Source organism: Caretta caretta, chromosome 19, assembly GCF_965140235.1.
Source record: "Caretta caretta isolate rCarCar2 chromosome 19, rCarCar1.hap1, whole genome shotgun sequence".
Lineage (NCBI taxonomy): Eukaryota > Metazoa > Chordata > Testudines > Cheloniidae > Caretta > Caretta caretta.
In genome coordinates this window covers 12,106,354-12,126,360 of record NC_134224.1, presented here as the reverse complement: position 1 = coordinate 12,126,360, position 20,007 = coordinate 12,106,354, and the positions used below count along the sequence as shown (strand labels likewise).

The following is a 20,007-nucleotide window of genomic DNA, read 5'->3' as shown; positions in this document are numbered from 1 at the left end:
GCTGCCAGTCCAGGCCAGGTTGGAGACGGTCAGCGAATCTTTGTTGCCTGGTGCACTTTGGTAGCCCGTGTGAAATGAGTTTGCTGGATCTCAGTCCAGTTCCTAGCGGGGTGAATGCTGAGATTGCAAAACCCATCACTGCAATGGGTGCCATTGGCTCCCAGAACACCTTGTTGGCAGGTTGAAGGTTCGATATGTCGAATGATCCAGGCCAGCATTAAAGCGTGATGGCAGGGCAGGCTGGTTTGGTAGCAGTGCTGGAGTTTGGGGGACAGCGGGGTGGGGTGGGGTGCTGCAAGGGAAGCTGGAACAACCCCCTGTCCCTGCTCTGTCTGCTTTGTGGGGGAAGAGAACCTCTGTCTGCAAGGCTGTCAATCCAGCACCTTTCTGCAACTCACCCGCTTGTTAATTTCAGCCGAGGGAATATTCCCTTCGGGGAAAAGTCCCCCATCGAAGTGAATAGAAAGTTAGAATTCTACAGGATGGATTAAAAAAAGAAACAGCCTATGGGAAAGATCTCATCTTCCATTAAACTCTGTAGGTTTTAGAGTAATTTCTGCAGCATCCTAATGACTTCTCCCCTGTTAAATCCGTTAGGACTTTCCCCATAAGGGTTTATGTAAGCCAGTGTCTCCGATCTTGTAAAATCTGGTGGGGGCATTCATGCTCTGCCATCTCTACCCTAGCCCCTGTCTACGATGAGCTGGCCACAAGGAAATGAACTGTAGTTTCCAGGCAACTTCCAAGCTCAGGCTTTGTCTGTACTGGTAGCTGTGGAAGGGGAAGACAAATCCCCTAATTTGTTCCCCTTCTCTAACACTTTCTAGCCAAAGATCTCCAGGCCTCCCAGCTGCTAAAGGCAGTGAACTTGTGCAACTGGTCCTGGCCAGATGCATTGTTTACCTGCTAACTGCGCTGCTGGATGTTGGGACTCCCATCCAGGAAACCCAGCCTTGCTGGGCCCACTTAGCCTGAGGGCCAGTTGTGCTGTAACAGTCAGCAGAGAGAGCTGACGCTCCTGCGAGCGGATCGTGACCCTCTGGTAGGCGGTGGAGTGACGTGCAGCACTCCTGCCCATGGGGCATTTGCCTTACAGCAACCACAGCTCTGCCTTGTGCTGTGTCCCCCCACTTCTGCCGCTCTCCGGCAGCACGTCTCTGTGACCCTGTAAGAGCAGCAGGAGGCTCATAGGGACTTGCCTGTGGGACAACCACTAGAGTCATTCGGGGTCATCTTGATGCTCTCCTTAGCTGCAGCTGTGTGATTCGATTGCCCTCTTCCCCCCCCCCCCCAACACCATCCTTGGAGTAGGGAGCGGAATCCGAATGTTGCCAAAGAACGGGAACGTGGCTGGCTCTGCTGCTGGCTTGGAGGAGCAGAGCAGTGCAACAGACCGTCTCTCCTGCCCAGTGCGTGGGGATCCTGGGCCCTGGCCCAGGGAGGGAGGAAGTAGGGGAAAGATGAGGGAAGATTATTTTGGTGGGGGGAGCGGTGTAGAGTGGGCAGGAGTCCAGCCCACAGGGTCATCAGATAGCTAAGTGGGGTGGGTTAGAATGGTGTTCTTGGGTGGAGAGGCATCCGCCCTGCCCCTGTAGGGAGAGCCAGTGGCTGATCCCGAAGCAGTGGTTTGGAGATTTCCTGAGGAACGTACGGTCAGATGCAAGGCTCAGAATGACCTTTGTGGAGCAGAACAGCCCTTGCTGGCCCGGCAGGAGGAGGGGAGGGAAGTACTGATGTTCCTCCCCCCTGGCCCAAACACCTCCCTGGCTTTGCAACACTTGGAAACCTCTGCTGCTCAGTGGCCTTCGGCGGGTCCCTAGCTCACCGGCATGGCTCTGCTGTGCATCTCTCCCTGGAGATGCTTTTCCTCTCGCCAGCTGGTTGGCTGAGGCTACCAGACGGAGTTGGCCTCCCTCTGTACATCTCTGTGCTGGGCAAAAACGGCATCTCAGCATAGCCCGGGCTTCCCCCTTTCTTCCAGTGCTGCTTGAACTGGGTCGGGGGTTCAGCCTTGTGAAGTGGTGCTGGGTGGAATGTATCTGCCAGGCAGCCTAGGGGCTGCATTGGTTTTAAAAACCATTTGCAGGGGTAGGGTCATTGCCTGGCTTCTGCAGCTGGCACTAAGGACACGGCTGTGGCTCACCAGGCTTCAAGAGCTCCAAGTCATGCAGCTGGGATCTATGGAACAAAAAAGCCGTAGTGAAATGCAGGGCACCTTGGAGTCAGGAGGCATGGCTTCTGCTTCTGACTCTGCCACCGCGGTATTGGCCGAGTCGCTTTAGCGAAGTCACGCCACCTTTCTGTGCCTCAGTTTCCCCATTTGCAGTGCGGGAGTACAAGTTAGTCAGTTTTGTGATGCCTACTCAGATCCCAGGATTCAAAGAGCTGTAAACACTGCCTGTTTATTACTGAAGGTGGACTCTTCTGGCTGGCGGGGGAAAGCGAGCTCCAGTGGGAATGGGGAGATCCTGTTAATAGACAACTTGAGAGACGGATGAGCGCTCCTTGCGGCTTTAACTGCCAAAGCTAGCACCAGCCCGGCTGTGTCAGAAACACCGGAAAAGGCCATCGCGAGCTGGCCGCAACATCTCAACTGTTGCCTTAGCCTGGGTTTTCCCCCTCTGGTGTAGCAAAACGGGGGAGTTGTTGCCTGGAGAGCAAAGCTATCCGCTTCAGCCACTTCGGTAATTGTCGGTAGATCACAGAACGGGTTGAAGGCAGCCATTTACACCATCCGGCATAACCATGTCCGTACCTGGGGCTGTGCAGGGGCCGGAAGTTCCATTTCACAGAGATTTTGAGGCCTTGGCTTAGTTCTGAATCAGAGCAAAAACTAGAAAAAGTTGAAGAAAAAAGTGTTTGGACAAAATCAAAGCATTTTGTTTCCATTTTAAGGGGTTTAGTTTTGTATTGTGTATATTATACAATAAAATATGTGACCCTCTGGTTTGTATTGTACTAGCCTCATTGTGCAAGGTGCTGTACAATCTAAATAGGCAAGACAGACAAAGGGCAGAAGGGGAATCAGTGGTACACACGGAGGTGATTTGCCAGTGGTCATACAGTGGGTCAGTGATGGAGAACCCAGGGCTTCTGAGTCCCAATTCAGTGCCCCACCCTGTAGACCAGCGGTTCTCAACTGGCGGCCTGGGAGCCATGAGTAGTTTCAGGGGGACCACCAAAATAAATCAGAGAGCAGGGCTAGCATTAGACTCACTGGGCCCCAGGGCAGAAAGCTGAAGCCCGAGCCCTGCCACTAGGGGCTGAAGCCAAAGCCCAAGAATTGTGGGGCCTCCTGTGGCATGGGGTTTGGGGCAACTGCCCTACTTGCTACCCCCTAATGCCAGCCCTGGCTTTTATATGCAGAAAAACAGCTGCTGTGGCCCAGGCGGACTGTGGAGTTTTTCTAGCATGTTGGGGAGGCCTCAAAAAGACAAAGGTTGAGAACCCCTGCTGTAGCCCCACACTGCCTGCTCTTTGGATCTGGACCCTATGAGTTGATCTAAAGCAGACTCTCTGTCTTGTGGAGCCTATGACACACACCTGGACAGGGCTGCCTCCATGCCACCTGGGGCAGACTCGCTAGCCGCAACAGAAGCGAAAAAGGGAAGCCCTTTTTCTGCGCGCAGCAGACGGTCGGTCTCTCTGCTGCAGGAGGGTGGGGTTTGCACAGCCCGGGCTGTGGCCCTTGGTGGGGGCTTGCGCCGGATAATAGGTTATGGCAGCCAGCGGGAGCTCTGCCTCTGGCTGCTGCCTCTTTGCCTGGCCCTGCAGCAGCTGCCAAAGCAGGGACGTCCGGGAGAGCTGCAATCTGCTGATGCTGCTACTGCGCATGCAGACCCCATCCAGGGCAAGCACTTGTGCCTTTCCCACGGAGCTGCTGCAAAACCAGCCCTTGGCCATGGCTGCTGCCCGTCCCTGCACGGCTCACTGGGCTGTTTGTGTAGCAGTCATTGCCTCACTGGGCTCCCCGCGCACCCATTCCTTCCCCAATTGCTATTCCCCCCCCCCCCCCCCCCCGGTGGCTGATACTAAAGAGACCAGTTTCCTCTCCCAGCCTCTCAGGGATCAGGAAGCATATGCAGCATTTGCAATCTTTAACTATTACCACCCTTAACTGCTGAGTGTCCCGAGCACAGTCCACACAAAGGAGAGGGTGCGGTCTAGTGGTTGAGGGAGGAGAGACCAAGATTCAGGCCTCTTGGTAGTTCTGCAAAGGGAGCATGGCCCAGTGGTTGGAGGAGAGGAAGCTTCTCTTCTTATCTGTGGGGGGGGAGGGGGGCGTTCTTTCTGGTAGAGCAGGGGGATTGGGAGTCAGGACTCCTGGGTTCCGTCACTGCTCAGGAGGACAGTGTGGTTTAGTGGTTAGAGGAGGAGACTGGGTGTTGGGAAGCTGTGATCTGCAACGATTCTGGCTCCGCCACTGACTTGGGGTGCGACCTTGAGTGAGTCACTCCCCTGCTCGGGGCCTTCTCCGTCTGTGAAATGGGACAAATGCCTCCCTGCCTCAGGTGCTGGGAGGCAGGTCCCGTGCCTGGGAGGAAAGGTGCTATAGCAGGGTGACATGGAATCACTGGATGGGGCAGCACGGGTACTAGCGTAGGAGGGCTGCTGTGATCTAGCTGGTGGTGGTGCCATTAACTGGGGGAGGGCGGGGGTTCCTCTCATGTGCTGTTGTCTGCAGACTTGAGGGTGTGTCCCCTCCCTCACACTGTACCGCCATCCTAACATCTCCTCTGGCCTTGTGTTCCCCTCCCTTTTAGCCCTGTCTTGTGATTGCTGGGCGCCAGGGCCTGACAGGCCTGCGAGGTGCAGTCTCCCACCCACACAGCTCCCTCTGCCCCCCCACCATTCTAGGCCACCTTCTGCTCCAGCATTAGCCCCCTCCTGAGCGGTGAGCATGGACGACACCATGTTGTGTGATGGGCTCTAGGCCTAGAATGGCCGGACTCCTTGTCACCCGAGCCAGAGTTGGCGTGGGGTGTGAAAGGCACACCTTACCGCCGCCGAGCAGCGTCCCCCTTTTGAGTGGGGGGCGGGGGGAGGCTTGAGCGATGGGTTGGAGCTGAAGCCAGATGGACACAGACCTGAAAGAAGGTGCCCGTGTCCAGCCGTGACGGCAATTAACCACTGGTTTCTCAAGGGTTCACTTCAACATCTGATGAAGTGAGCTGTAGCTCACGAAAGCTCATGCTCAAATAAATTGGTTAGTCTCTAAGGTGCCACAAGTACTCCTTTTCTTTTCAAGGGTTGTGGTGGATTTGGATTCTCCGTCACTGGCAATTGTAGACTCAAGATGGGATGTTTGTCTAAAAGATCTGTTCTGGGGGTTATTTTAGGGGCGTTCTCTGGCATGCGTTGTACAGGAGCTCCGACTAGCTGATCCCAGTGGTCCCCCGTTGGCCATGGAGCCTATGAATCGCAGTTCAAATTGAACCTAGATTACTTTGAAACCCAAAGCTTGGGGACCACAGAACAGACTGTCGCTCAGCATCTCGGGCTAATTGATCAGGGGCGAGCATCCTCCTGCAGACGGATTCCTATGGAAGGGGGCAGAGCTGCTGCTGAGCAGAGAGGGCTGTTTAACCTCCCTCGTCTCCCCCCAGGTCTGACCGGACATGCGGAAGTGGTCAGGGTTGTGTACGACCCACAGAAGACCAGCTATGAGGCCCTCCTCAAAGCCTTCTGGGAGAACCATGACCCCACCCAAGGTAAGGCTAAGGGACTTTGTGTCCATAGGGTCAGCGAGTGGTGCCAGATGCAGCCGCTGTAACCACCTGTGTAGACTCAGGTTTTTGGCTGCAGCTCCCTGGCCTCCCCCGTTGTCAGCAGAGACGGAAAGTGAGCCGTCTTCATCCCCCAAACCACCGGCCTGGATCTCTGCCGTGGTCTTGGGGCTTCGATCCTGCCCCAGAGGGCGATGGGAGCTCAAAGCCATGCATGAAGGGCTGTGGTGCCCATCCGCACCGAATGATGTAGCTCACTGCCCCTGTGACTCTTGTCCACATTGGGGACAAGAGCAACTCTCTCTGCTCATGGTGGATGTCACCTGCTTCCATGGGCAGGGAAGACAGAGGCATGTGTAATCACAATCAGGGCAGCCCTACACCAGGCCTGGCCGGTGAGGTGCTGCCTGGAGAAATAGCCCCGTTGTGCCCAGTGCTGCGCACATGCCTAGTGAGAGAGTATCTTTATCCCCATTTTGCAGATAGGGGAAACTGAGGCGCAGAAGGATTCAATGCCTTGCCCAAGATCTCATATGGGGAGTCTGGGACAGTGCTGGGAACTGAACCCAGATCTCCTGTAGTCCAGTATTTTACCCACAAGCCCTGACTGGTGCGAGCTGGCTCTCCGTCCATGGGCTTCGTCGGAAGTAAAGGATCCTCTGGGACCCACAGCCATTGCTTGGGGCTGGGTGGGTCTGTCTGTGGGTCCCCAGGCAATGCTGGGTGGTCCCCTCCCCCTTTGAGATCCAAAGCTGCTCATCAATATTAAGGCCAGAAGGGATCATCACAACCATCTAATCTGACCGCTAGAAGTCACCGTGTCTTGGGGGGCCAGGGGCAGACAGAGGAGGGATGCTGCATGGACCAGGTGCCGCTATCCAGCTCCCCACTGCCCCCCTCTCCCCCCCCCGGTTCTCTGTCTCTTTAAATGCCTCCAGCCCCAGGATAGCTCTGCAGCACTGATGGGGATGCTACAGCTGACGGGGGGCCCCTCAGGAAGCTGGCGGGGGAGGGGCTCAGCTGCACAGAGGTGGGGGTATTAAATAAAGAGGGGGCAGGGAGGAATGCCTGTTTGAAACCTGCATCACGTCCGCGGCGGGGAGGGGGAGAGGCCGGGCTGGGGCCCTGTTGTACCGAAGCATAATTTTAATGAGGAGATTAGCAGTCTCTGCGCATCGCTGGCCGGCTTCTAATTGCGTGTTTGTGTTTTAACGGGCAATGTGTGCCCGCACCGCGGATGGGCAGTAGTGGGGAGGGGACACGGCTGGTGCCATCTACAGGCCCTGCAGCACTGGAGGGACCCTCCCTGCTTTCCGCCCCCCCTTCCCCCGCGCACCAAAAAAACAGGGTTTACACTGGGCAAGGTGGCTGCAGTCTCCTGGAGGGAGGCTGGTTGGGTGTGTTCTGAGAGGGCCTGGTCCAGAGCTTGCAGTCGACAGAGTGGGAGGGGAAATGGAGGCCTGGGGGTATGCGACTTGCCCGCAGGGTCGCAGCAGGTCAGTTGCAGAGCTGGAAATAGATCCCAGTCCCCTGCCCTACGCTCTGGACCAAGCTGTCTCCCTGGAGGTCCCTGATCTATGTCCATGGGCGGGAAGGGGGGTTGTGCCTTTTACCCCTTGCCTCCCCCCACAAGACCCTCTAATGCCTCATGTAAATGGCCCAGTCTTGGCTGGCTCCTGACCATAGGGCCCCCGGCCCACCGAGCTCTTATCAGGCCTGTCCCAGAGGGCAGTCCCATGCCCTCTCGTGCCTTTCCCCCACAGTCTGGGTGCCGCCAGGGGCTGAGGCCGTGGGCGGGAGGTCGCTTTCCCCCTGTCGAGCCAGCTGTGGGCTGAGCCATCCCCCCTGGGCGCCCAAGTTACCCAAACAGGGCCCTGCGTTCCCCCAGAGTTGGGAGGTGCCGAACAGTTGTTCCCATGGGGTCCCCAGGGCCTCTGGCCCCGAACAGCTGCCTTGCCCTCTGCACTCCCTTGGCCTGGCTCCTTGGTTAGCTCAGGGTGTTTCCCATATGGTTTTGTATGAGCACCCCTCCCTGCTGGCTGCAGGCCCAGTGCCCTCTGGCTGGACTGCTGCCCCTGGGACAGCACCTCACAGCTCAGCGCTTGTCTCCCAGACCAGCTCCCGTATTCAGCCACTGACTCTGTGGGGTTGGGCCCTGAAACCGTTGGGGTGGAGGGGGAGAGGAGACTGGTTAACTCTCTGAAGGAACACTCGGGCCCCGGGCTGGATTTACAAGCCCTTGGACAAGATGCAGTTGGCCTCAAAGGGCTGCAGGGGAAGGGGTGTGTGGGGTGACACGTCTAGCCTGACACAGCCCGACCTGGCCGGCGTCCCCACTTGCTATAGCTCTGCTCATCCGTGGCGCTAAGTGCACATGCCTCAGTTTCATAGATGGGGAAACTGAGGCACAGAGGGGTGCAGTTCCTTGCCCGAGGACATGCATGGTAGAGTTGGGAATGGTACCATCCCAAAGATTGGATCTGTGGTGCTTCTAGACTTGCCCAGCAACACCTGGGTCTGAGGTGCTCCCTGTGCTATGACCCCCGGCTCTTGCCTCCGCTGCCCCCTGCCTGCAGCCTCTGCGGGGAGCACCCACCGTGGGACCAAAGGAAGCTGAGTCCTCCTAGAAGGAGAGAGGTGAAGAGGGACGGGCAGCCCTGGGCAGGCTCCTCCTAAACACCCCCCCTTTCCGTGTCCTTTGGGGACCAATTGGATACACACAGACACCCCCCCACCCCCCTACCCCCTCAGAGCAAGGAAGGTTCCCCCTTCCCCTAGATGAACTGGGCTTTCCTTGTTTAACCAGATCACCCCCAGCCACGCCATGGAGATGGGATATTGATACGCCAGCACTGGGAGAGTTTAATACCCACACGTGGCTCAGAACGTCCCTCTCTTAGCGTGTGATGCCAGGAGCCTTCCAGCTACCACCAGCCTGACTGTCGGCCCCTCCTGCTCACCCCCCGCTCTGATTCCCTTCCCCATGCAACTCGGGGGCTCTGGTCTCTCTCTGGGGCAGCTGGACTAGCAGGGGCAGTGAACAGCTTCACTATCACATCTCCCTCCACCCCGCGCTGCCTGGTGCTGCCTTCCCTAGGCCCCTCCTGGCAGCTTGAGGGCCCCTACAGCCAGTCCGACCCCTCCTCTCTGGAGCATCTGGCTGAGAGGATGCCCATGGGGCCTCCAATCCCTCCTCTGCCACAATAACTCCCAGCCCCCCTCCAGTGCGTCCCATTACTGCACTGAGCACCATCCCCAGTGAGTGGCAAACCTGAGCACCGTAATTTATGCAGATTAATAACCGGCAGCAGCCACTGGGCTGACAAGGAGCTCAGAGGGTGCCTTAGATTTGTGTACAGCTGTGATTAACAGCCCATCCCGTGACAGGAATAGTAATTGGAATGGCTGTGCTGGGGGCGTGGGCAGCCAGGCCACTGAATTGACTTCCTGGCCTGGCCTGAGCTCTCCCTTTGGGAGTTCCTGGTCACTGGAAGGAGTGGGTGGGGGCCGCCTTGAGTCCAGGGGAGCTCTGCCGGTTCCCGCCGGCTGGGCGTCTGTCTGGACCGACTCTGGTGGGGCTCTGCCGGTTCCCGCCGGCTGGGCGTCTGGCCCCACTGACTCCGGTGGAGCTCTGCCCCAGGATAACGCTATTTCCCCTCCCCTGAAGTGGGTTATGGCAGGATCCTCCGAGCACCTGGGGCCCCTCCCAGTACTGGAGGTTGCGGGCAGAGGAGCTGATGGTTGATACTCTGCTGGGACCTGGGAGGAAGAAGAGGGTGAGGAGGGCTGAGATGGAGAATCCATCTCGGGGAGAGAGGGGCTGGGTTGGGAGGAAAAGCTCCTGGTGGCCCTGGGTCCTGTTTAGCCTGACTCCATTCCCCTTTCGCTAGCATTGTGAGGGGTGCAGCCCATTTGGGGTGGGGGGTGAGGGAAAGGGAGGTTCAGAGCATGGCAAGACTGGCTTGGGTGTCCCCTCCCCCTGCAGAGAGGCAGGCCCTAGTGGGAATGAGCATCTGGAACTCCCTGCTTCCAATCCTGCCTCATCTATTGACACCGTCAGGGAAGCCGCTTCCCCTCCCTGTGCCTCAGTCTCCCCCATCTCACGAGGACCATGCTGACCTACCCAGTGGTCAGTTAAGCACTCGAGCGGTGCCCCGCCCACCTCTCCATTCTGTCTCCTGACTGGCTCTTCAGTTGATGAGATGGGACAGGCTATGAGGGTAGACCAATGGCTGGTCTATTTGGCCAGGCCCTCCAAGTTAAGGATGAGGGGTAGGGGGGCTCATGGGGGCTCTGCCCATGTCCCTTTTCTGTGGATAGGAGGCAGCTGGCAGGGGTGCCAGCCTAGCACCACTCAACAGTGCTCTAGTCACGCTAACCTCTGCTGCTGTATCTCTGGAGCAGCGTTCACGCAAGGCGCAGTGGTTAAGGTACTAGACTGGGACTCAGGGGATCTGGGTTTAATTCCTAGTTCTGCCACAGACTTCCCGTGGGCAAGTCAAATCTCTCTGGACCTCAGTTGCCCATCTGTAAAATGGGGATAATGATCCTTCTTTTGTCTTGTCTAGTTGCAAGCTCTTTGGGGCAGGGACTGTCTCGTTATGTATCTGTACAGCGCCTAGCGCAGCTGGGTCTCTGATCTCGGTGCTGCCATAATAATGGAAGCTCCCACCGGCTGCTGAGACAGGGTCATGAGTTGTTTGAATGATGGAGCAGAAGGCGGCCATTGAAAATCAGCAGCCCTTCCTGAGCCAAATGAATCCAACAGGCTGTGCCAGCGGGGATGAGGTTAGCCTTTGAGTTCAGTGTGAATGCTCTTTTGGGGGGTGAAGGTTAAGCTTGGGCGCCTCTCTTTGGCGATCCCGGTGTGCCTGGACACTGGGCACCCTCTGTCCCCTAACGTGTGGCTTGTTGTCTTTCAGGCATGCAGCAAGAGGAGGATGTCGGCACACAGTATCGCTCAGTCATCCACACGTTTGGAGCCCAGCAGTGGGATGCTGCCCTGAAGTCGAAGGCAATGTATCAACAGGCAGGTTTGGAGCAGAGCCTGTTCCTGTGGGGCAAACCAGGCTGCGTAGCATCTCTTATGCGTTATCTTGTCCCTCAGTGAGCAATGGCAGGTAGCTGTTCCCTTCATTCCACTCACCTGCAGGTGTAAGGGGATGCTCTTCTCACAGACTTACTGTCCCCAAAGATCTACAGCTCACAATAAGGCAGGGGGCCAGCATGGGAAATCAGTGTGGGGGGATGTTTCATCCAAACTCTGACCTTGATCCCAAACTCTGCTCAGCATCCCAGAGTATCCAGATGTTTCTGCTAAAATGGACGGTGAAATAGTGAACCATGTTGCCATGTGTATCGTCATCAGTAGGCTCCAGAGTTAACACCACGTGTCTAGGGAGCTGTTTGCACTTCTCAGAGCGGCTGCTTCAGGCTGCCTGCCAAAGGGCTGGAAAAGCTTTGTTTGCAGCTGTTGGGCCTAGAAATGTCATTGGTTAAAGCCCTGAGAGCTGCCATTCTGCAGAACCCAGCTGGAGCGGCATTGCTGGCTGTATTGACCACCTGCCCTGGGTCTGGGGCCATTGCTGTAGTGCTGAAGGAGGCTTCTTTCGCCAGGGCTGCCTTGGACCTGGCTCTGTGAGTGCACCAAATGCTGGGGAGTCTCCCCTGGTGGAGGGGGTGGGGAGCTGTTACCCTGGCTTCTGCTCTGTTGGCGCATTCCCAGCTGCTCCCCCTCCCTGCTGCGGCTAGGCTCTGCCCTCTGAGCTGTGTCCTGTGGTGGGGAGGGAGGGGAGACAAAAGGGAGGCAAGGCCTAGTTAGTTAATTACCCCGGTAAGGCCTTTCTGATGAGGAAGGGGGCTGGGGGATATACCAGTTTCCTTGGCAACCTGCCGCCACGGCAACTGGCAGCTGGGGCTGGGGGTGGAATGTGGGGGGTGAAGGCCATTGACTGAGACAGGTGCAGCATCCCCCGAAAATGATTCACGGCCTTAAGCGGTTTGCCCCCAGCCGCCGTTGCTGGGACAATTAAAGGCGACCTGTTTAAATCCTGCACGTGCCGGGCAGATGCGGCGCGTGTGTGTGTCTGGGTGGGGTGCGGGGGATCATGATGGGTTGCGGGCAAGGCCGGTGGAGCGAGTCTCTGGTGGGCTGCGCAGCCTTGGGCTAGTCCGTTGCAAGATCAAGGGGCTGTGTTTGCAACAGCGGCCCCTGCGATCGCTGCTGAGCACAGAGCTGTGCCGCAGACTCTTGTGGGTTGAGAAAATCCTGTGGCGGCAGGGCACCGGGCTGGGAGCCAGGGGAGCCAAGTTCTAGACCTGGAGGTGCCATGGACCAGGCCTTGTCTGAACCAGTATTTTAGCCACTGGCACAAAGTTACAGGCACGATTGCCATGGCTGCAGCTCACCTTGGACTGATGCTGGGGAAAGCCACACTGGTATAGATAGTGCTGTACCTATGTGAATCCTGTCCACACTAGGGGCCTGCACTGGTGCAGATACACGAGGGCCTAAAACCTAAGCATAGACAAGGCCAAAGTCACTGCTTCTCTGTGCCTCAGTTTCCCCATCTCTAAAATGGGTCAGGATCCACTGATGGAAAGAGCAAGGCGAGGGATTTTACCCCCTTCCCAGACAGAGTGAGCCTTAGCACTGCTCTAGCACATGACATCTCCCTGGGACGGGGGGCGAGGGGGGGCTCATCCTTCCAAGCAAAGGTGATCTGGTGTTTCCCATTCGCACGCAGCAGTACAGGTGCTTCCAAACGTGGGTGCCAATCTCCCTGCACCTCGGGGAGCGAGTGCACTCCGCATGTGCTGCCCCCATCAGCTGTCTACAACTGCTTCATCCAGGCCAGGACTTGGGCTGACTCCGGCTGGTGTTAGTCAGGGAATCGCAGGTTGTACCAGCCCCCCCGCCACGAAAGAATCCCCTGTTCTATTGTACAGCCTAGTCCTGGCTCTTCTCTATAGCAGGGACACGCCGGGGAATCTCCTTGGAGAATTGTCCATCGGTCCCTTAATGGCTAAGCCACATAGACACTTGCCATAAAATAGATCCATGTAGGACCTGATTCTCAGAGGTGCGGAGCGCCAGGAACTCGGGGTGGCTGCTCGGCGTAGCATCAGTGCTCGTGAAAATCCAACCCATACGGTTATAGCCTTCCTGAGTGGTGATGGGCTGAATCCTGCCGTTTCCACGGTGACAGTGGGCCCAGCTCTGAGCTGCCTTGCTGGCACGGATCCAGAGTCACTCCATCTCCAGGGGGTTACGGTGGATTTCCAGAAGCGTGCCGGAGATCAGAATCCATCCATGTCTCGGGAATCCCCGGTGACATGTAACAAGACTCAGTGCCAACAGCTTGGCTTCCCGCAGCCTATTAGCCATGCAAAGATATTCCTGGGCAGGGGGGAAAATATTCCATCGCCCCATTCCCGAGGCTCAGCCTGGGCCTGGACTCAGTGACAGCAACAACTTTGCATTTATTAATGGGACTGAGGGAGCCGAGCAGCGTGGTTGGCAAGTGCCTCCTGGGATCCTGTCTCCATAGCTCTCTCTCCTCTCACCACCCAGATTCCACCTCCACTGGAATGAGAATAGCACCCAGCGCAGCGCTGTCCATCTCTCCCGGGACAGTCGTGTGGCATCTTCCTCAGCTGCCGTGGGGACAGGTGTGCTGCCGACGGCCTTCCCAAGTCCTGGGTTCTGTTCCTGGCTCTCTGACCTGGGGCAAGTCACGGCCCTGCTCTGTGCCTCAGTTTCCTCATCTGTAAAATGGGGATAATGCCCCTGACCACCTCTGTCATTCTCCTCTGAGCTTTGTGGATGAAAAGTGCTAGATAAGAGCTTACCTGGCCCCTTAGCCAGCCACTAAACTCAGCCCTCTTCCCTGACCTGCATTTCCTCTGCAAGAATCCCCAAAGCCCCCACCTAGGCAGAGAGGCGCTGGCCTCTGCCCTTGGGCAGGGGGAAGCTTAACCAGGCAGGGAGGAGCAGGGGTCTGACGTGATCTGGGCAGGAAAGGGGCACTGATCCCATGGCCATGTGCTGCTCTAGAGGGCAGGGCTGAGGCATGGGGGTGAGGTACCCTGCTCTTGGGGTAAAGTCTGTGGCTCTCCACGGCCCCCATCTCATCTCTGCGTGGGCTGTCACCAGCAGGGGGTTCAAATCCCCCTCCCTTCATTTGCAGTGGCCTGTAGCTCGGGGCTGCTGCTCGCTCGGTTGCCACCACGGCTCCTCCCCCAACTTCAGGCCCTGCTGGGTTCCAGTTAATTAACTGGGCCTCCTTATCGGCTCCCGCACCCGGCGTCTTCCCCCCCCCACCGCATGTGAATTAACTCTGCCCGCCAATAAGCTGCATTGTTCTGGGCCCCGAAGAAACGCAAGTCTCCCCCCTCCATCCGCTGGAAAGTCTCCACAGCCACCGACTCCTTTAATGCAATTAACGATGCGCCCCACATCAAAGAGCTGGCTGACAGCTGATGGGAGCCACAAGGGGTTTTTCCCCAACTGGAGACAAACCCCACTTGCCTCTAAATCAGCCCCTCCCCTTCCCCAGTATCCTCCTCCTAGTAGATACCTGCGCCCTGACATAAAACCCCCTTCTCAGCACCTCCGCCCATCACGGCTTGGCTCAGTGAGTGATTGAGAGCGGCCCTGACAAGTGGTGTTTCTCCTTTTCTTGGAGCAGCCAGTTCAGCCCTTTCAGAGGTAGCTGTGTCCAGGGGCTAGAACACAGGGCTCCAGGGTGGCTGGAGATCTGGGTTCTATTCTGTCTCTGCCATAAACTGACACTGGGGCATCTCTGCCTCAGTTTCCCCTCATCTGCCAAATGGGGATAATGGTACCAGGGAGCCTTTGCAAATAGCCAGTAGGACTGGGTGCCCTATTGTACCAGGTCTGGTATGGACATAGTTCGGTACGGACCTTGCCCCAAAGGGCTTGCAATCTGAGACTATGTCTACATGCGCAGTAAGCCCGGGCTTGTAAACTCGGTGTTTTCAGGCCCACACTAGAGTGTCCACACTGCATTGGAAACCTGGGTTTACAATGGCCGATCTCAGTGCTCTGTCATGCTAACACGTCCGCACTGCGCTGTGCAGACCTTGTGACTTGGGTCTGTGGCTTGCCATGTGTCCACACTGCAAAATGACAGGGCTGAGACCTGAGTCAAGAGTGGGATTTGGGCTCTTCTCCACCCCCTAGCAGGGTCCTACGACCTGGGTCCCGAGTGCTTGCTGAGCCAAGTCAGACACATCTGTGTGTGGATGGAAGTGGGGCTTGGGCTCAAAGTGGGTGAGAACCCAGGCTTCGTGTGCAGTGTAGACATATCCTATGGAGACAAGCAACAGGAAAGTTCAGAGGGAGCAGAGCTGCCCCTGGATGTATCCACGCTCTATAAGAGGATTTGGTAAAAATTAACAGAGGTCCCCAGGTTAGACTCCTGGCCCCTCTTGCCTCCTTAATGATGCTGCTTTGATTTGTCTAATTCTCTTCTGTTTTTGTACGTTGTATGTTTTTGCTGCAGTAGAACAGACTCCCCAGCACTCTGGCAGGAAGGCACTGTGATCTAGTGGTTACAGCAGCAGACTACAAAGTTAAGACCTCTGAGTGCTAGCGAGGGAGTTTGACCAGAGCGTAGGTGCTGAGGATTGGGACTCCTGGGTCCTATTCCTGACTCTGTCGCTGCCTGACCTTGGGCAAGTCAGTTTCCCTCTCTGTAAAATGAAACTAACAATCCTTAGCTCCCACCCAGGGATGGCTCAGATGCTGCCCTGATGTGGCCTAGAGAGAGAGAGAGAGAATGCTTGGAAGACCTTTTAGTAAAGGCCTTTGAAGTCCTTGGATGAAAGGGGTGCTCAAAGAGCAAATCGTTCATGATGAAGAGCTGCACAGCCAGGACGGTGGCCCTTGCAGGGTTACTGGTTCCATGGAAGCCAGCTGGAATACTGGGGATCTAATGTGGAAACACTCCCCTATGGATCTAGGACACGCTTCTCTCTTAAGGGAAGAATAGTGGTTCTCGTGATCTTTTTTTCCCCCTCCATCCCTTTCCGCACATAAGCCTTTGTTGGAGAACTGAGCTCTTCCCAGTGAGTGTGGGGGGCACTCAGGTTCTTAGAGCAGGGCTTGAACCAAAGGCCTCTGGATTTAAAAACATGAGTCGTTTTTGCCTTCGCTAAAGGCTAGGCCCCTTGTGTCAGAAGGGCAGCTGCAATCGTAGACTCATAAACATCTGATGTGGGCCAGCCACTAGAGGGAGACAGAGCCCAACCTTAGTGTACGGTGGATTACTAGAGACTGGTGGTATTGCATGTAAACTGTGAAATCCCCAGTCACCCACCATCACACATGGAAAGTGGAGGAGCAGAAATTGTTAAGCATAGCAAGGGTCCAGTCACAGCCTTGGGAGCCCCTGCCCATGGTCACCGAAGGGCAGGCTCTGGAGGAGAAGCCGGGTCCCCAGGCAGTGACGTGGAGGGACAGTTCTGATGTGCGCATTCACCCCTGCAATCGCGGTAAGAGACCTGCCTCCATGAGTGTATCCAACTCTGAGGCTATACCCCTCTCCTGGCTCTCACACAGAGCCGAATGTACAGAGTCGTGCCTACGGCTTACCCAGCGGACCGTGCTGAGTGCTAGGATTTCAGGGGGCGTATCCCAGGGGCCTTAGCGCCTCGGCACCGGGAGCCACTGTAAGAATTCGTTTGTGGTGTGCGAGAACTAGTCCTTCCCCGGGCAGGTGCAGATTCATTTTTAGCCTCCCCCTTTTCAGCAGCGGCATTTCCACCCTGGCGCGCTCCTCGCTTCTGTCCATTCCAAGCCACGCGTCTGCTGGCTGAGCCACTCCTGCTGGCAGGGGCCTGGCTCGTGTGGCGGAGCAGGCATTCGGCAAGGCGCTGTCTGAGACGCAGAGGGATTAGTTCCTGGCAGGCTGGAGGGGTGCCCCAGTGATCCCCTCTCTCGCCTTGTCTAGGTGGCTTTCTCAGCTCAGCGCACCTTGTGTTTTGCAGAGCGTGCATGGAGGGGCCTGGCTTGGTCTGAGCTCAGACCCTGCAGAGGGGGTTGGTGGTGGGGGTGAACTGCTCCCTTCTCACCCCACAGCCTGCCCTGCCCTTCCCCCTCTCTTTCCTTCCCTGCTGAGATCCCAGGAGCCCAGCCTCCCCCCTCACACACACACTGGAGTGATGGATCTGCACCAGGGGCTTTGCTCACATAATGCCTCTGTTTGGGGTTGTTAGCCGGGTAGCCGCCAAGCCAGGCTTGCAACCCGTTAGGGAAATGGGTATTTTACAGCCCCCTTGTGGCCAGTCTGGTGTACTGCAACCCCTGCACAGTTCCTATTGGTATCCAGGGTGGTCCTAGCAGGGGCTGGAGGATCCCCTCGGAAACCCGGTTCTTGTCTGTTAGCTTGGCGATGACAGTGGCTGTCTAAGGAAAGAGGGTGCGGGGTGAAGCCCTAGTCCCAAGTTTCTTCTCTGGCAGCCTGGATCGTGCTCATCCGCTCTGGTTCTATTGTTCTGACACATGTTCAGGGTGGGCCCATTGTTGAGGTGTCCGGGCTGGGCCGGCGCTGGGAAGGGTCTGTGTGAGCTCTAGATGGGTAGGGTTTGTGTTGGCTAAAGAGCTAGTTTGACACAAACACCTCTGGTCTCCCAGTGAGACTAGCAGTTGCTGGCAGGTCTCTTCCTCACCAACTCCTTCAAGTTCCTGCTCCTATTTTTAAGGTGGCTTCCTTTTGGGGGACTTGCCTAGCAGTCAGAGCAGGGGACTGGGAGTCAGGACTCCGGGATTCTATTCCCAGCCCTTCAACTGACTTGTCCAAGGCCATATACCAATGTAAACCAGGGTTCACACCTGCTGCCTGCCTCCCAGGGGTGCTGCAGGGTTTAACTGTTGCCCGGGGCTGGAGCTCTTGGGACTTGTTGGCCAAGAGTGTCCCTGAATGGAAGTGAATAGAAAATGCTTACCGCCCCTCCCCCCCCAATCAGATTCCCGGCCTACTGCTGTGTATGCCCAGCACCAGTCCCCACGCCCCCTGCCCCTGCTCTGGGAAGTGGTCCTGGTGAGCTGCTTTAATTTCTCTCTCCCGCTAGCTGCCCCTGGGTTTTTGGCAGTGGTGTCCCTGCTGTGGTTCTTCTCCCCAGATCACGTCACAGCCTCTGCCCCGAGGTCCTATACTGGAGCAGTGGGGAAGCGTGTAAGCTTCCCCCCCAATGCCTGTCAACCTGGAGGCTTGGCTCCAGCTGGTGATGCCGCTTGCTCCCTTTCCAGGTGCACTAAGCTTGACATCCTTTCCTCCTGTATCCTCTCCTTAGGAGCTGGCTAAACGGCAGCTGGGGCCCATCACCACTGAAATCCAGGCGGCCGGGGAGTTCTATCACGCAGAGGATTACCACCAGCAGTACCTGCACAAGACCCCCAAGGGATACTGCGGCCAAAAGGGGACCGGCGTGGCCTGTCCCATCTGCCCCGCAGCTGAACAAGAGTCATGAAGGGAGTATGTCTGGCAGCCATGGCGATCAACACCCGCCAGCAGTTGCCATGGGAACGGAAGCAGCCTCACACCTCATTTTACATGACCATTGGGAGTGCAGGTGGCTTTTCTTTTCCCAGCCACCTCTGGACCCAGCTGGACAGCCTGATTCACAGATGTGACGGGTTCTGCACTGGGCCAACTGCCCCTTGATTCCCTTCCTGCCCTGCGTTAATGGGCAGTTGCCACAGCGCTGGGGATGTCCAAGGGTTTGCTCTGGGTCTGATCCCTGGCAAGGCACCAGGCTTCAGAGATCACCCCTCGGTCCTGGGAACTTTGCCGTTGCCTCCAGGCTTGGGGGGGGTTTAGCCCTGGTCTCGTTGGCCCTGATTGAAGAGGAAGCCTCCCGGAGCTGATCCCACACAATCACCAGCTACTGCTGGCTCCTCGTCCTGATCTGCTCGCACCTATGCCCCCCTTCCCTCCAGAGCATCCTCTGGGGTCACCTCGATTCACTGGGAGGCTGGAGCATAGGAGAGGGGGTAACTTGCTTGCTAACCGCCTGGAGAATTTCCTCGCTCCGTTGCCACGGCCACCGCAGCATCTGTCAGACATGGGCCAGCGGAACTGGCCAGGGGATGGGGCAACCTCAGTGCCACAACGCAAGGCAAGGCCAAGAGTTTTCAGCCTCCTTTGCTGCTGGATTTGGGAGGGTCTGGACAGAGGTGCCCAGCAAACGTGCTGCTCTCTCCACCTGGCTTTGCTAGACAACCCTGGGAAGGCTGCAGCCCTCCCCTGCTGCCAGCTGGAGCCTCACCCCTCATGTTTGGGGAGGAGACACCTCTCATAGGCTGCTGTTTGCTTGGCTGCAGAGGGCACCCTGTCCTTTACTCTCTGCTCTCCCACTGCCTGGTGAGGGCAGGAGCACTGAGGAGTCACTTGCTCCAAGCCCCCGCTGGCCAAAGGAGAGTGATGCTAGCCCAGGGCTTTCCCGCACTCCTTCCTGGGGCTGCACTAACTCATATGGTCCTGGGGGTCCCACCCCTGCTTTGGGATTCCCAGCCAATGGCAGCACCCCCCAGCCACTTAATTCACTTACAGTTCCCCAGGAACCTGCCGTTCCCCCACCCGTGTACATGTCTATTGCTTCCTCAGGGCCTGCTGGTGCCCTCTGAAGAGTTTGCTCCTGCCCCTCACTGCAGTGATCTCCAGCACGGCCTTGCCCTCTTGCTGAGCAGGAGATCATCTTCTTTCCTATTTCTACCTGGCCCTGTGTCCTCCCTGGTCTTTCTAACCCAGCCAGCTCCCTCTGACAAGCTCCCCTGAGCTCCCATCACATGCTGCCCTGCCCACTGCATGTGCCCAAACCCACCACCCAGAAGGCAGATAGCTAGGCACAGATGGGGCTGAGCCCAGCTCCCCTTAAAGGGCCAGCCCCGCAATCTGCCCCCCGTGACAGCAGTAGCCGCCACCCAGTCTGGTCAGTTCTTGGGCACAGAGTCTGGCACTGCACCAGCAGGGAGACCATGGGGCAGAGAGGTGGCGTTTAAATTGATGCTCACACGGGTGGGGCTGGCCTTGTTCTTAATTGGCCCGTGCCATTTTGATCCTCTGAAATGATCCAGCGTCTCCTGGGCTGCGCTGAATAAATGAAAGGATTGATTTATTGATGGCAGGGGCTCGTGTTGTGTCTGGGCTGATGTATGTGGTCGTGTCTCTGTGCTGATGCAGCTCCTAGCCTGTGTCGGGGCATGATGTGGGGAGGGGGGACGTGATGTAAGAGGGGCTCAAGGTAAAAGGGGGAG

General features: G+C 57.1%; 1 protein-coding gene across 5 annotated transcripts in view; it reads left to right on the top strand.

Annotated features, from left to right (window-relative positions):
• Positions 1 to 19,872, top strand: part of LOC125624850 (mitochondrial peptide methionine sulfoxide reductase) — a 71,170-nt gene extending 51,298 nt beyond the window's left edge. For all 5 annotated transcript variants that reach the window (XM_048826136.2, XM_048826138.2, XM_075121300.1 and 2 more), the window contains 3 exons: positions 5,607 to 5,711; positions 10,649 to 10,755; positions 18,045 to 19,872. In XM_048826136.2, coding sequence (XP_048682093.2) covers positions 5,607 to 5,711; positions 10,649 to 10,755; positions 18,045 to 18,221 — 389 coding nt within the window. In that variant the 3' untranslated portion in view covers positions 18,222 to 19,872. The remainder of the gene's footprint in view (positions 1 to 5,606; positions 5,712 to 10,648; positions 10,756 to 18,044) is intronic.
• Positions 19,873 to 20,007: the final 135 nt, after the last annotated feature.